Source organism: Pseudopipra pipra, chromosome 4 (assembly GCF_036250125.1).
Source record: "Pseudopipra pipra isolate bDixPip1 chromosome 4, bDixPip1.hap1, whole genome shotgun sequence".
Taxonomy (NCBI): domain Eukaryota; kingdom Metazoa; phylum Chordata; class Aves; order Passeriformes; family Pipridae; genus Pseudopipra; species Pseudopipra pipra.
The window spans coordinates 2,129,415-2,145,060 of record NC_087552.1 but is presented as its reverse complement, the minus strand read 5'-3'; the positions used below and the strand labels follow the sequence as shown (position 1 = coordinate 2,145,060).

General features: G+C 53.3%; 2 protein-coding genes and 1 long non-coding RNA gene across 3 annotated transcripts; 2 read left to right on the top strand and 1 right to left on the bottom strand.

Annotated features, from left to right (window-relative positions):
* The first annotated feature begins 799 nt into the window (after window positions 1–799).
* PPP2CB (protein phosphatase 2 catalytic subunit beta) lies at window positions 800–8,536 on the top strand. The gene is made up of 7 exons (XM_064653763.1): window positions 800–1,039; window positions 4,603–4,812; window positions 5,061–5,234; window positions 5,440–5,529; window positions 6,106–6,267; window positions 7,099–7,217; window positions 7,753–8,536. Exons 1-7 carry the CDS (start codon window positions 938–940, stop codon window positions 7,823–7,825), a joined length of 930 nt encoding a protein of 309 aa, XP_064509833.1. The 5' UTR covers window positions 800–937; the 3' UTR covers window positions 7,826–8,536.
* On the bottom strand, window positions 8,417–9,891 carry LOC135413736 (uncharacterized). Its single transcript, XR_010430369.1, has 2 exons — window positions 9,784–9,891; window positions 8,417–8,777 (listed from the first exon to the last, which is right to left on the bottom strand). It is a non-coding gene; the product is annotated as an uncharacterized LOC135413736 (long non-coding RNA).
* Window positions 8,626–13,298, top strand: GSR (glutathione-disulfide reductase). Its single transcript, XM_064653755.1, has 13 exons — window positions 8,626–8,769; window positions 9,522–9,548; window positions 9,803–9,891; window positions 10,350–10,419; window positions 10,587–10,734; window positions 10,840–10,894; window positions 10,972–11,071; window positions 11,521–11,607; window positions 11,800–11,961; window positions 12,189–12,300; window positions 12,381–12,512; window positions 12,672–12,805; window positions 12,983–13,298. The coding sequence occupies exons 1-13, from the start codon at window positions 8,641–8,643 to the stop codon at window positions 13,130–13,132; spliced, it is 1,395 nt and encodes a 464-aa protein (XP_064509825.1). The 5' UTR covers window positions 8,626–8,640; the 3' UTR covers window positions 13,133–13,298.
* The last annotated feature ends 2,348 nt before the right edge of the window (window positions 13,299–15,646 follow it).

Sequence of the window (15,646 nt, the reverse complement as noted above, 5' to 3'; positions counted from 1 at the left end):
CATACCACATGGACTTGATTTTTCTTATTCTGCTAAAAGTAGCGGAAAAGTTTCCCACCAGTGATCCCCTAAAATCCCGGTCCTGGACTTGGAACAGTCGCACAGTGCTCCAGACTGTGGCAGTGAATTATTATATCATTATCACGATATTACTATTCCATTTTGGTACAGAGGAAGACAGTAAAGCAAGTGAAAAATTGCAGAAGATAAATGAAGAGCAGCGAGTAGACATTTGTGCGGGTCAGTCAGAATTTAGGGCTGAGGGCGAGATGGATCGAGTACCAGACTGTAAGCAAACATATTAATCTTTATTGCTTATATTCGTTCGTCACGTGCTGCGTTTGGTACATCACGGCATGCGCGCCCAATAGCGTGTCACAGGAATATAGCGAAGGGAATTAGTAACACGCTTAACGAAAGGGATTTTCATACATTCCCAGAGTGAACAACTGCCCTGCTGGCAGCGCTTGGCTCTCGACACCCACGGCGAGCGCAGAAGCTTGTGATTTTATTTATGCTTTTTCCTTAGAGAGAGCGGAGCGTTTTATCCATTTTGCCTTGGAACGGCGCGGGTTGCGCCGAGGGGTTTGGAGGGGCGGGAGCTGGGAGGGGAGGGAGGGGCGGGGCGGGACCGCGAGGGGGCGTGGCCACGGAGAAGGGGGTGGCTCCGAGGGGCGGGGAGGAGATGACGGAGGGGGCGTGGCCTCGGGGGGGCACGGGGCGTGGCTCCGAGTGGGGACGCGGCGCGCCGGAAGCGTGCGCGCGCCCGCCGCGCACGCGGCGTGGGCGTGGCCGGAAGTGCGCAGCAGCCGCGGCAGGCGGGGGGCGCCGCCATTACGCGGAGCGGAGCCGACCCGAGCGGGCCGCGCGTCCCCGGCCGCCGCCGCCGCCACCCACAGGCGGGCCCGGGCCGCGCGGGGCCCGCCCGGCCCCCGCCATGGAGGAGAAGGGCTTCGCCAAGGAGCTCGACCAGTGGATCGAGCAGCTGAACGAGTGCCGGCAGCTGAGCGAGAGCCAGGTCCGCAGCCTCTGCGAGAAGGTGAGTGCGGGGCCCGGACGTTGGGGGAGCGGCGTGGTGCCTGCGGGATATCGGGCACTGGGAGACACGGATGCCGCCGCGGGGATGTCGGGCATTGGGAGAGCGGGCTGGTGCCTGCGGGATATCGGGCACTGGGAGACGCGGATGGTGCCTGTGAGGTGTCTGTCATCCTGGTATCCTACACAACGTGTCGTAGCCCCGTGCTGAAAAATCAACCGCAAGTCAGTGAGGAAACCCCGTGACATCCAAGGTGGGATTTAGGGAAGCAGAGCGGGTCGGAGTGGAGGCTCGGAGCCTGCTGAAGGGGACCGAAATAGAAGGAGGAATGGTCGGATAAAGGACACCATCTGCAATTCCGGGCTGTGGTTTGGACAGCCCTTGGCAAATGCCGGCTTGGATTGGTTTAGTGGAGACTGGCGAGTGTCTTTTTCTTTTTTTTTTTTTTTTTTCCAGTCTAGAGAAGGATCCTTAGACTGGTGTTGGGTTTTGTCTGAGAAGTCCAATAGCTCTGTGTGAACACTCCCTCTACACTGCAGACAGCAACCAAGTGAAGATTTTCCTTGGCTGGTGCTTCCAGCAATGATCCCGACTCCTACCTCACCCCCACTCTGCCTGTGTTTCCTTCCCTCCTTTTTCCTTCCCTCTTTCCTTTTTCAGTCCCGTGTTGGGAGCTTTGTGACTCCTTCTCCAGAGCTCCATCGTTTCTGAGGGAGCTGTGGCTGCTGTGTTTTGGGAAGCTGGAGCTGTGGCTGTTTGGGAAGCTGGAGGGCAGTGCCAGCAGACTGTGGCTGTGCACACAGGGAACAGGGAGAGTGGCAGCTCAGCTGGAGATGGGGAGGGTGTTTGTCCTCCAGGTGACAGGTAGGTGTGTCATCTGTCACAAGCACCTCGTACTTCCAGGGTGCTGGAAGCTGATGGAAAGGACTTGGACACGAAGGAAATACTGTGCCGTGCTCTGACTTGGCTTGTATAAGTTTTGGGGAGTGGTTTTGTCACCCGGGAGAGGAGCTTACAAAAACCTCTGGGTGTCCAGCCCTGCCACAAAGCTGGTTTAGTTGGTTTCCTTGAAATAATATTTGAGGAAACCCTTTTGTCACTTCTTAGCATTCCCTTTTTTGGGACTGATTCTGAAGAGGCCAAGCAGAGTAGTACCTCTTGCCCCGGGTTTAAATTTGTGGAAGAACTTGGTACTGAAACAAAAAACCAAAATGAGGTGGGGAAAAAAACCCCAAATCCCAGAGTTTCCATGTGTGTCATTTTTAATTACTGGCATAATGGACAGTAATGAGGGAAGGATTGGGCATGGCTGGGGGTGCAGGTGAGGGAGTTGAGAGCCATCCTGCTTAATCCAGGTTAGGGATTTTTCACCAAAAAAAAGGGTTTTCACCAAAATAATGAAATGGGATATGTAAGAAGACAAGGAAAAGTCTGTCTCCTGAATTAAACAAGCAGTCTTCCATAACCATCCCTCTCCTTGTAGCTTCTCTTTCCTCCCCTTGTTCTTTGGGGGTGTAAGAAGGGCCACAGTCTGGTTGCGTGAAATTCCCGGTGTTGTGTTGAGTCACGGTCAGGAACGTTTCGTCTCTCCCTCTCTGCTCTCCAAGGATCCTGTACACAAACCACACCAGGAGCTGGGATGATGGGCAAGCTCACAGCTGGCAAACAGTCTGTTCTTCAAAGTCACTTTGAGCACAGACATGGCAACTCTTGTTTAGGTTTATTTAATGAAAACACCTGAAAGCTGCTTCTTTTCATCCTGACCTGGATATGGTTTTCATCCAGAACAAGTGGGACAGAGATGCTCAGGAAGCTGATAATGTTAGTCACTGTTTTCTGTAGCAAAGGTAGCTAAAATTTGACTTTTAAGTCACAGTTATTTATCAGCCTCCTGAAATAAATAAGTGATGACGATGCCAGGCAGCCTTGCCTCAATCAGAGATTTTTATTCTTGTTTTTTAATGCTGCTTTTCGTTATTTTAAGTCATTTGCTGTCAGTGCTTGCTCTGCACAGTGCAGACGGATGCACTGGGTAGTTACTGCTTTTCTGGGCTCTTTTTTATCGATGCTGAAGATTCTGAAGGTCTCAAATCATCATGTGAGGGCAAACTTGGGCTCCTGGGCCTGACTTAAACCAGCTCTGCGGAGTTAAAATGCCAGGCTGGGTCCATCCACGTGCACGGATGTGTGTCCGCAGGGTGAGCTAAAAAGGGCTGCAGGGGAACAGCTGGTTGGCAGCGTAAGGAGCTGCTGCTCATCAGCTGCCAGCTCCTCCCTTCTCGTGAGGGGAAACTTCTGGATCCGCCTGGTACCAGAATTTCAGGACCTGGGCTGGATTTAAGGTGGGCATATTTGCCCTGTTCCTGTGGAAGGGGAGCTCTGCTGAGCTCCAGCTTCCAGCTAAATGCTAGCCTGTTGCTGTGTGCAGCAGTCAGAACACACAGAGCAGCTGCTTTGTGGGTTTATATTTGTCTCTCCCCGAGGGTGGAAGCTCTCCAAAGGCACTATAAATGCTTTTAAAGATGTGTGAGCAGAATCTGAGTGCTACTATTGCACTCAAGTACAACAGACTGAGCAGTTCCCAGTCGGGTTAGGAGTGCAAGGCAGACCCCGCGTCATCGAGTCCGTGTGCAGGATGTGTGTTTTAGGGTCAGGGTCACATCCCTCGGGTTATGTTCCGTGCAAGGGGCACGCTGGATGCTGTCCAAGCTGTCCAAACTGCTTGGGGTTTAGTTATTCCTTCCAAATAGAAGCTTTCCCTAAAAGAGGCAAGGCAGCAAACACTGGAATGGGAATGCAGTCATCCCTGGGGAGCCCACTGAGGGTATTCTCGGGAAGCAGCTCCTTCCTGGCAGTAGCAGGTGGGAGCTACCTCATCCCGAGCTAAGGGATGTGGCAAGGAATGCCCAGATCATCACCTGCTGGTGACTGCTCAGTGCTGGTGATCTTCCCTCCCTTTTGTTGGGATCAGACCGAGCCAACCCGGGGGTGTTCCCTGTGCCTCCGGTGTGCCTGGAGCGCTGATCGGCATCAGTCAGCGAGCTGGAGGCAGCACAGCAAACCTGGTATTTGATAAGGATAATAAGGTGGTGCAGATAGGCTACATTACATGGCTGTAATTAGCAGAGGAGCTACTGGGTGTGGAAGAAGAGATGACTAAATCCAGGGATGCCATCCCTCCATCTGTGGCCGTTTTGTTGCCAGCTGGGTATGGCCAGGGAAGCTGGTTGGGGCTCAGTATGTTTCCATTGCCTCACTTTGCTTTTCCAGTTGTATGTGACTTGCTTTTAGAAGTTACTAAACTGTTGTGCTTGGAAGAGGATTGGAATTCTGGCAGGGAAAAAGTGCCCTGGGTGAGGGGAATCAGGCCTCGCCACAGCAGACCTGCTTGTCCTTGGGCACAGGGATTTGGGAAACACACCTTGTCTGTCCTCACCCACCAAACTGTTTTTCCAGTGGTCAGCTTGAGCCGCTTTGAATCCGGCTTTCCAGTGGGAATGCAGTGGAATGACATCCACACCTGCTCTTGGAAGAACTTTTTGACCTACATGTGTTTTTCTTGCCAGGCTAAAGAAATCCTTACAAAAGAGTCGAACGTGCAAGAGGTACGATGCCCTGTCACCGTCTGCGGGGATGTCCACGGGCAGTTCCACGACCTCATGGAGCTCTTCAGGATCGGCGGGAAGTCGCCGGACACAAATTACCTGTTCATGGGAGACTACGTGGACAGAGGCTATTACTCCGTGGAGACGGTGACTCTCCTAGTAGCGTTGAAGGTATGGCTTGAGAGATCTGGGGCAAAACCTGTGGTTTTGGGGAGTTTGGAATAATTTTCTCCGGAATGATTTGCTCTGGAGACTCCGGAGCTGACTTGAGCTCAGCGGATGTAAATTGATAGGCAGCAATGGACACGTGCTGAGCACGGAGCTGAGCACTCGGCTGCCGTTTGCAGTATTCCAGTACTGTCTCTTTCCATGCCCGTGGTGCAATTCCCGCGTTAAGGAAGCGTTTGCTTCGTCCCCAGGTGCGCTACCCGGAACGCATCACGATCCTGAGGGGCAACCACGAAAGCAGGCAAATCACACAAGTCTACGGCTTCTACGACGAGTGTCTGCGCAAGTACGGCAACGCCAACGTCTGGAAGTACTTCACAGACCTCTTTGATTATCTCCCACTCACAGCTCTAGTAGACGGCCAGGTAAGCCTGGGAGGAGGAAAACACTCCGTTCCATGGTGTTCTGCTGGCTGGATTGTCTGACAGCCACGAGAACAGTCCCAAACCAGCTCCCTTAAGTGGTGGTGCAAGGGCTGTAATTGCCAACCCAGCTAAAAGCAGCTGATTTGGAGATCATTCTTAACAACATGCACAACATGCTGTGGTTTTTTTTTTTTTTTTGGAACAGATATTCTGCCTCCACGGTGGCCTCTCTCCATCCATAGATACACTGGATCATATCAGGGCTCTGGACCGCCTGCAGGAAGTTCCACACGAGGTAATAGGAAAGGAAATGCCTCAGAAACTTCAATAATGCAAATGTATCCTCACATTGAAATCCATTTAAACGCGGTTACATGCGGATTAAGGCCTTTCCAAAATCCAGAGCAGGTGAATATTTAGGCAAAGCACACCCAAGTCAGTCTGCTTTGATTACAGCAGCCTACAAAAGGAGAGCTGTGGGGGTTTCACAGCTGTCTTCCACAGAATCACAGGATTTTTGGACTGTCAGGCTGACTCAAAGGGCAGTATTTGGCAGGGAAAGGTGTTTACTACCTTCAGCCTCATCACAGAGGTGGCTGTGAACTGACAACCACCCCGTGAAGCCACACTGTGTCACCATCCTTCCCCCCAGCAAATTCCTCCTTCAGTGGTGTTTCATCCTTGTTCATCACTTTCTGGGGGCCTGAAACCAGGGCTGAAAAGCCACCCTTGGAGCTCCCAGGGCAGCTGGAAGCTGTGGGGCTTGCGAGTGCGTGTCGAATAAACTCAGCGTGCTGGGAGTCTTGTTACTGTAAATAAAATATGTTTCACCGCCTTGGCAGCGATCTAACAACATTTAATCTTTCCCAAGGGTCCGATGTGTGATCTGTTGTGGTCGGATCCGGATGACCGCGGTGGCTGGGGCATATCTCCACGTGGTGCTGGCTACACCTTCGGGCAGGATATCTCCGAAACATTTAACCACGCCAATGGTCTCACACTGGTCTCCCGTGCTCACCAGCTGGTCATGGAGGTAGGGCAAACACTCTGCTAGCCAGGGCTAACCAAACAGGGGCCGCTGGTGTCTCCTCTCTGACACCTTCCACTGATGGGTTTGTTGACACCTGACTCTTAGGTGGGTAAGAGCCAAGGAGAGGCTTTAATCATGTGAAAAAAACAAGCAACGTAAAATTACGTGCTTTGACTCACAGTGTAAATAAGGGGATGTCCTGCCCTTTCCAAGTAAATGTCCCCCTCCAAGTAAATTGCCAAAGGGACCTTGTCGCACCCTGTTTGTGGCAGGAATAATCTCCTTACACGCTGACAGCTCTACTTGGGCTGCTGCTGCATCCCTAATACTCGGATGTGACAGAGATTAAGCCGTTTTTGGCTGTCAACAGGCTATTCTTGAATGTCTTGCTGGAAAACTGCCAGGTGGGTCAATGGAGCAGATGTATTTTTAAAATCTGCTGCAGATAGATCCCTTAAGCAGTACCATGTGTCTGAAGTCACCCCCATCCAGCAGGCAAACTGTCAGTGGTGGTGGATGAAAGCTGAAGGCATCCCTAAAAATCTCAAGGCTTTTCTTGTGGTACAGCCCGTAATTTGTATATAAAATGGATAAACACACAAATGAGGAATGGATGATCTCCTGGGGAGTGCTTGAAGCTGGTTTTGCCAGGTACCTACTGCTGCTGCTTGCAGCAGAGCACCTATTTTGAAATGAAACCAAGTCACTGGGAAATAGTTAATGAAACCTCCAGTTTCACAAGTGCCTTGGAGCATTTCAGGCCTGAAGAGGAACTTCAGACAAGCTGAGGTTTAACAGAGACATTTTCTTCCTCTCTCTCTCTCTTCCTGGCAGGGTTATAACTGGTGCCACGACCGGAATGTGGTTACCATTTTCAGTGCCCCCAATTACTGCTACCGCTGTGGGAACCAGGCTGCTATCATGGAACTAGATGACACTTTAAAATATTCTTTGTGAGTACCCTGGCTTGGGCTGTTCTCTGTTCCTAACAGGTCTATGAGGAATGTCTGATCCTTTCCAAAGGGGTTCTCCATGAAAAGCCAACTCAGACCACTGTGGGATTAATGTTGTTTGCTCTACCCTAAAAATAAGTAGTGAGTTAAGCTCCTAAAAGCTCTTCTTCCTGGCTGGCTGGAGAGTCAGAGCTTCTGCACTTTAATCCCTCTACTGCCCAGTCTTGATGGAGAGAGTAAAAACATCCAGATTTATGTATTTGTTTTAACTTTTGGTAGCATGAGCTTTGTAAAGGTGGGTGAGAGGGTCTGAATTTTGTGCTCACGTGGCAGTGGGGATGGGTTGAAAGCAGCAATTTGGCCAATGGATGAGTTTTAGCTCCCATGGACACTTGTTTTGGAACCTGAAATGTTTTACGTGGAAGCAGCTGGGATGAGTACAACAATAGCAGCAGGAGAACAGATCTGGTATTTATTGTGGCGTTGGAAAATGACCTGTGGAGGAGGGTAAGTGATCCCTTTCTCTTCCCTGCAGCCTCCAGTTTGACCCAGCACCTCGTCGTGGAGAGCCTCATGTTACCCGTCGTACCCCAGACTACTTCCTATAAACCTCTCCCAACCTTTGTAGAAGGAAGTACACCTGGCATTTTAAAAAAAAAAGAAAAAGCAACAATATTTACACGTTTCTGTAAGAAATCAGGGTTCGTCTCAACTTCAAATCCCCATCATGGACCAAAATGTGCCATACAGAGGACGAAGAGCGTTTAGCACAACTTGAGACTGAATTCCTTACAACACTCTCTCTCTCTCTCCCGTGCCCATCAGCCCGAAAGTCAGTTTGCCTGCTGTATTTGTAGTCATTGTTTTCCTTCTGGACTGTTCAGAGAGGAAAAGGTAACTCTAACAAACACTTCATCTCCTTTGAAGCTTCTTTGTACATTTTTAGTTCTAGTGTTTAACTGGCATGAATTAGAGTTTGTTTTCCAGGGAAATACACACTAACTCCATCCCCCATCACTCTTTATTTTATTGGAAAGACCGCTTGACTTAACTGGAGAAAGGAAGTGATTCCTGCTTGGGAGTATGTTGTCATAACCCGGAAAAAAAGCGTTCCCTTTTTAGCTCTATTCCCATTCTGTGCTGATCCTGCCCCCCCTTTTTTTTTTTCTTCTTTTTTTTTTTTTTTTTTTTTTGGTTTATTTTGTCTCCCTTTTTTTGTCGTTTCCCTCCCCTCTCATCCCCTCTGTATATTTGTCCTGGAAGTGCTTGCAAATCCTCCTCGCTGTACCCGAACCAATAAACGCCCTTGTCAACCCCCAGTCCGTGGTGTCGTGCGGGGCCGGGGCGGGGACCGGGGCGGGGACCGGGCCGGGATGGGGCGGCCCCGGGGGCGGAGCGGCGGGGTCAGACCGAGCCCGGAGCGATGGCGGCGGCCGCCTACGAGCTGCTGGTGCTGGGCGGGGGCTCCGGGGGGCTGGCGGGGGCCCGGCGGGCGGCCGAGCTGGGGGCCCGCGTCGCGCTGGTGGAGCCGCGGCGCCTCGGCGGCACCTGCGTGAGTCACTTGCGGGGGGACCCGCGTCGGGGGGCGGGTGTCGCGGGGCGGGGTCCCCCAGGCTGGTCCCGGTGCCCCCGGGAAGGGTCGCGGTGCCCCCGGGGGTGGTGGCGGTGCGGGGAGCCGGAGGGAAGGAATCGCCTTCCCGAACTGGGAGCGTTTGCGCAAGGACCCGCCTTGTCACGCCGAAGCAGGACAGATCCCAATCCCCCCCTTTCCTCCTGCTTCTTCCCGGCCGTTTCCAAGCCGGTGACGGGGTGCTGATGGATCCTGCGTCTGTGCGGCAGAACTGCAAGGCGGCTAAGCGGAGCCCACGGGCACGGCGAGCCGGTAACAAGCCAAAAAACAAGCTTGTTCCTCAAACAAGCCAGGGGCAGGCTCTAGTTTTATTCCTTAAGTGCGTTCTGCTGGAAAAATTGTCATACCGGGATCAGAAGTGCAGGAAGGGGATGGCAGACACCTTTCTCCCACCAAATCGCTTTTAAATGATCAATGGAAAAAACCCCTCTGTGTTTGAAGGTTCCGCCTTGCATATTTTCTTTCAAGGAAGTGAAGGAAAACAGTCAAACCGCAAGACCTTGAGGCGCCCGAGGGAGTTACGCCCCTCTTTTGCCAGGAACCCGTAATCCCGCCTTTGTTTTCCCGGGCAGAGCGCTGAGATGCAGCACCAGCCTGCTGTGGGATGTTCTCCTGAGCGTTGCCTTTGGAAAACTGAGCCTTAAAACTGAGCTTTGTTCTTATTCCACCCCCAGGTCAATGTTGGCTGCGTGCCAAAGAAGGTAAGGGTGTTTTGCCACTGGCTCTGGTTGGCACCTCTGGTGGCTTGGGTTGGGTCTGGTGTGGGTGCCTGCCAAAGTGCAGGGAGGTGCTGGCACAGGGTGTGGGGAGGAAGGAACGGGGAGGAAGCAGGGCCTCAGAGCATATTGTGTCCTGTGGGCTGCTCTGGGCAGGTGTGAGGTATGGGGAAGTGTGGGGAGGGTGTTCCCAAAATCAAACCGGTCTTCCCGAACCAACGTGCGGTTTGTGCGGGCAGGTGATGTGGAACACGGCTGTCCACGCGGAGTTTATCCACGATCACGCTGACTATGGCTTCGAAACACCCAGTGTCAAGTTCAACTGGAGGTAAGAATGGAAAGAGCCAGTTGGAAGTGAGCATCTCCCAGTGAGTATCCCATGGGGAGCAGCCACAGGTCAGCACCGTGGCCCTTTGGCTCATTGTCCACCTCAAAGGGGTCCCCGCCTGCTTTGAGGCTTCCCGTGGGTGGGTGCAGAGCTGTTTCCACGGCTGTATTCTGGAAAAGAGGGGTGGTACACTGGCTGTGGGAAGAAGAGGCAGGCACAAAAACCTCAGGTTGGTGGAGAAGTCATCACAGGCAGCTGTTTTGTTTTGTGGCATGGATATAATGTACCAAAGGGGTGGAGTTCACAGAATCATTTAGGTTGGAAAAGACCTCCAGGATCACCGAGTCCAACCTGTGACCGATCACCACTTTGTGAGCTAGACCATGGCACTAATTGCCACATTGTTCTCCCTGAGCTCTTATCTGCTGATGGTGACAGTAGTCCCTGCTCTGTTCCAGAACCATCAAGGAGAAGCGTGACGCGTATGTGCGGCGCCTCAATGACATCTACGAGAGCAACGTAAAGAAGGTGAGCGTGGGACGTGTTCATGCTGGGGCCCGAGTGGGAGAGCGGGCTCTGATGGATTTGTGGCCACTTTTCCAGCCTTAAAGGGTGTCCTCTTTTCCAAATGTGGGAGCCCTGTCTCCTGCAGCCCATCCTTCTGTTAATCCCGTGAATGTTACCCGCCCTCAAAGGCTCACATCGACATCATTCGGGGCTACGGCAAGTTCACTGCTGATCCTGAGCCAACCATTGAAGTGGATGGGAAAAAGTACACGGCCCCTCACATCCTTATAGCCACGGGGGGGCGCCCGGCCGTCCCTTCCGACAGCGAAATTCCCGGTGAGCCTGCTGAAATTCCCCAGGAGAGAGGTCTGCCAGAGCAAAGCGGGTCTGGGGAGGGGAAGTGGGGCAGGTAAGGGGTGTGAAAGGGGCTCTGCTTTGCAGGTGCCAGCCTGGGGATGACCAGTGACGGCTTCTTCGACCTGGAGGAGCTGCCCAGGTAAAGTGGGGCTCACCCCTCATATCCACCAGCTCCGGCTCCGTGTGCCTGGACACGGCATCGTTGCTTCTCCACAGGCGCAGCGTTATCGTGGGGGCTGGATACATCGCGGTGGAGATCGCGGGGATCCTCTCCACGCTGGGCTCCAAGTCATCCCTGCTGATCCGCCGGGACAAGGTAATGCCACCCACCATCTGTCCCCAGCCGCGCTTCCCGCCTGGCAGTCACATCCCGGCCCACTGGGGTTTCCTGCTTGTCAGCTCCTTGTAAAGAAGGGTCTGAGTTAGCACAGGAATGATGATGGAGAGGATGGTGGCATTGGGCTGATGGGTGTAAGGGGGGGCTGGGGGGACATGTTTTGGCAGCCTGGACCAAATTCCTGTGTGCCTGGAATTTCTACAACCCTGTGTGCCACCGCACCCGTTCTCTTGAGCTTTATTTCAAGTCACAGCTTGAAAAGAGGATTAAAGGGAAAGAAAACAATGGAAAAACAAACAGAGAAGTTTAACCAGAAGCACCCCAAACCTCTCGGGTCCCAGGAGCAGGGAAATGCTGGTGGAGGGGCTGCCAGGCAGTGCCTTCGCCTGCGGACCCTCATCTGACAGGGCTGGGGGGTCCCTGCCCAGGTCCTGCGAACCTTTGACTCCATGATCAGCTCAAACTGCACCCAGGAGCTGGAGAACACGGGGGTGGAGGTCTGGAAGCACACGCAGGTACGAACGTGCAGAGCGGCCCTGTGGTTTATCCCATTCCTCCTGGGGAGGCAGGGCTGGGGGAAAGCTGCCCTTTTGGGTGCTGCTTGATGAGCCACAGTTTTGGTGACATTCCTGGTTTTGCAGCACAGCTGCAGGGCAAAAGCCATCGGCACCTTCTTCTCCTGAAGCAGCTCCTGTTATTCCCCACAGGTCAAGACTGTCACTAAGTCCTCTTCTGGGCTGCTGGATGTGACGGTGACCTGCTCGGTGCCCGGCCGCAAGCCGACGGAGGGAGTGATCCGGGATGTGGACTGCCTGCTGTGGGCCGTGGGGCGGGAGCCCAACACCGAGGGGCTGTGCCTGGACCAAGTGGTGAGGTGGCAGCCCGTCCCTTCTGTGCTGGTGTGAGAGTGCCCACAGGTCTCCGAGTGTCCCACAGGTCTCCGGGTGTCCCACGGGTATTTGGGGTTCCCAGAGCCTGTCACAGGTGGTGCTCCCACCACTTGCCCCCTCGCCACCAGCACGGTTTCCCCCATGGGCACAGCTTGTCCCACCCCTCCTGGAGTACGTGCCAACGTAGCTGCTGTTTCCCATGGCAGGGCGTGCAGGTGGACGCCCAGGGCCACGTGGTGGTGGACGAGTACCAGAACACCACCAGGAGAGGGGTCTACGCCATCGGGGACGTCTGTGGGAGAGCCCTCCTCACCCCGGGTACTGCGGCCGTGCCCCCCTCCCCTCCACAGCCCCTCAGTGCCACGCCGTGGCTCAGGCTCCCTTGTCCCTCCCTGCAGTGGCCATCGCGGCTGGCAGGAAGCTGGCCCACAGGCTCTTCGAGGGCAAGCAGGATTCCCGGCTGGACTACAGTAACATCCCCACCGTCGTCTTCAGCCACCCGCCCATCGGCACCGTGGGACTCACTGAAGGTGGGGACAGACAGGGCGTGGGGCTGGGGACGCCGTGGCTCAGAGCTGCTGCTCTGCTGCTCGAGGAGGGGGTTTGATCCCCGGCAAGTGCATCTGAGCCTTGAAAAAACGGGCTTGAGTCCCTCTCTGTGAGTGCACACGCTGTGTCTTCTGCTGCAGAGGAAGCCGTGGCTGCACACGGGAAGGAGAACGTGAAGATCTACAGCACGTCCTTCACCCCCTTGTACTACGCTGTCACCCAGAGGAAGGTGAAGTGCCTCATGAAGCTGGTGTGTGTTGGCAAGGAGGAGAAGGTGAGTGGAGGGGGCCAGGGAGGGACAGCTGGGGGGTGGTGGGCACCGCAGCTGGCTGTCCTCTTGTCCCCGTGCGGTCAGCTCTGACCTGCTCACCCCAGGGCCTGGGGTCGGAGTTCAAGCCTTCATTTTGGCGGTGCTGGGTCCCACCCGGCCTCTCTCCCTTCTTCCCCGAAGGTGGTGGGACTGCACATGCAAGGGATGGGGTGCGACGAAATCCTGCAGGGCTTTGCCGTGGCCATCAAAATGGGGGCCACCAAGGCCGACCTGGACAACACCGTCGCCATCCACCCCACTTCTGCCGAAGAGCTGGTGACTCTGCGCTGAGCTGGCGGGCACAGGCACCCCCAGGGGTGGCAGCTGCAGCTGGGAAAAAAATGTTTACTATGTTTTTAAAAGTGCCTTTAGTGCCGGATGGGTGCCCCGGAGAGCGTCCCTGCAAAGTTGGCGTGATGTGCTCTGGGGTCAGAAATAAATACGGTGATGCTGGCGAGTCTCTGCCTTTTGCTCTGCTGGTGCCTTGTCTCCAGGGGTGGCACGTGGGCCAAAATCTCCCTGGAGCCTGGGGGTAAACAGCCAACAGAAGGGAATGCTGGTGCTCAGCCCGAGTGTGAAGCTCCAGACTTTGCTGAGGCATCTCCGTCCTGGCCAGCAAAACTGTAGCAGGCAGGAAAATCCTGCCCAGCCCTCCTAACCCCATCAGCAAGCCTTTAAAGAGAATATTGCACTGGGAGGGGCTCAAGTACAGGCAAAAGCCCAAATGTAACTGGCATCCTCAGTTATCCATGTCAGTCTTTGGAACAATAACCATTTGCAAAGCTTATTGCTGGCTGAAGCACAGGAAATGCCCTCTGGGCTTGCTACAGCCCATCCTCAGGCTCGTGAGGGGAGTCACCTGGAGTTAATTACTGATTAAATTACACCCTTTGAACGATGGGGACTTTACCCTCTCAGTCAAAAGGCTGTAAGTATTTTTTTTTCCCTTTTAACTGACAAGTTTGGTCGCTTGATTTTAAGGCTTGATTTTGGAGTATTTGAGAGGTTTGTCCGTTGCCTCACAGCCAGAGTGATGATCAAAGTGCCTAAAAAAACAAAAGGCAGGGGCACACAGGCACAGGCAGGGGCTGAGTGTCTGCAGAAGCCACTTTTTTGGAGGAAATTGGGCAAAAAAAGCTGAGGGGAAGCTGAGCCCTGGGTGTCACTGTAAGACCACATCCCCTTGGATCCGCAGCAGGGAAAACTGAAGTGAACTGGGGTGGGACTGGGGCGGGACAGGGGAGAGGAGGAGCCCAAATCCTGCAGTATTGGGGCTCAGGACAGAGCCCCAGACAGGTGAGAGGCTGCAGACTCCAAAAATGAAGGATTTAGTCTTCAAGTTCTGAGCCTGATTCTGAGCCCCCAAAACACAGCACTGGGTCTCTGCTTGTGAGCCCAAACCCACAGGACTCGGTCCCTGTTCCGAGCCCTTAAACCCAGCTCTGGGTCTCTCTGGAAGCCCCAAAACTGCCCGGGGGGCTGTGGCTGAGCCCAATCTGGCAGCTGTACACCATCAGACACTCACTCACTGCCCACCCCCAGGGGATGGGGAGGGGAATCAGAGAAAAAACACCGCCCATTGGGTAAGTTTAATAATGAAGCAGAACAGTTTAATAATAGAAACAAGAATGATACAATGCTGTAATATCAGTGATAACCAGCACCACTCCCCACAGCACTCGCTACTCCCACACCTGCCACTGCCATGCCCCAATGCCTAAAATAGAAGGAAAGAACTTTCTAGACAATATCAGTATAGATAAAACAGGGAGCAGGTCTTTAACTAGAGTACTTTAGGTACACTAAATACATAAGTGCATACATACATATAGCATAGGGCTCCTACAATTTTATAACACTAATTATCATACCTAATGGATACATCCAACTCGAAATTTGTCCACCCCTTGGCCTACCTCCCTGGAATTGAGTCTGAGGTCTCAAGACCCCTTCCTTTTTGACCATCATCATCTTCAGTGTCACATGCCTCTTTGGAGCTTCTCCAGGATTCCTGGGCCTTCTGGATTGCTTGACTACAACAACATCTTATTATGTCCTTCTAGGTACATGTCCCAAACAAGATGTACTTGCTAAAATCTTTTTTCCTTGAAAAGAACATTAAACCAAACTTGAAAAAATTTCAAGAACTTGACACAAAGCGTGAGAAAGGGAGTTTGGTAACTGCTAACCACTATTTAAAAGTGTTGGAAACTATACAGCTGTACTAAAACCCTATCTATATAATATATACATAAAAAGTCTATATATAATCTATAAATCCCTTTACAGCCGTGGCCCCTCCCAACCCCACCCCTCACTGCTGTCACTCATCAGTCCCCACCCATCACCCCACCCATTCCTTTTATAGCCACAGCCCTGCCCAGACCCCACCCCTCTGCTGTCACTCATCAGTCCCCACCCCCAGCCCTTTTATAGCCATGACCACACCCAGACCCCACCTCTCTGCTGTCACTCACCAGTCCCCACCCCTCGCCCCTTTTATAGCCATGGCCACACCCAGACCCCACCCCTTACACCTTTTATAGCCATGACCACACCCAGACCCCACCTCTCTGCTGTCACTCACCAGTCCCCACCCCTCACCTCTTTTATAGCCATGGCCACACCCAGACCCCACCCCACCTCTTCCTTTTATAACCACAGCCCTGCCCAGATCCCACCCCTCACCTCACCCACTCCTTTTATATTATAAACCCAAGACTTAAATAAGAGCACCAGAAAAATCCTCCTCTGAGTGCGGAGGATTTCCATATTCTTGTTATTTTCTCTGCGTTTCATCCCAGA

Excerpts from the sequence above, each read along its gene's own strand:
- PPP2CB (XM_064653763.1), top strand. The coding sequence starts at position 938 with ATGGAGGAGAAGGGCTTCGCCAAGGAGCTCGACCAGTGGATCGAGCAG. Across the intron at positions 1,040-4,602 it reads TCCGCAGCCTCTGCGAGAAG|GCTAAAGAAATCCTTACAAA; the intron begins GTGAGTGCGGGG and ends TTTTCTTGCCAG. Across the intron at positions 5,530-6,105 it reads TGCAGGAAGTTCCACACGAG|GGTCCGATGTGTGATCTGTT; the intron begins GTAATAGGAAAG and ends ATCTTTCCCAAG.
- GSR (XM_064653755.1), top strand. The coding sequence starts at position 8,641 with ATGGCGGCGGCCGCCTACGAGCTGCTGGTGCTGGGCGGGGGCTCCGGG. Across the intron at positions 10,895-10,971 it reads GACCTGGAGGAGCTGCCCAG|GCGCAGCGTTATCGTGGGGG; the intron begins GTAAAGTGGGGC and ends GCTTCTCCACAG. Across the intron at positions 11,072-11,520 it reads TGCTGATCCGCCGGGACAAG|GTCCTGCGAACCTTTGACTC; the intron begins GTAATGCCACCC and ends GTCCCTGCCCAG.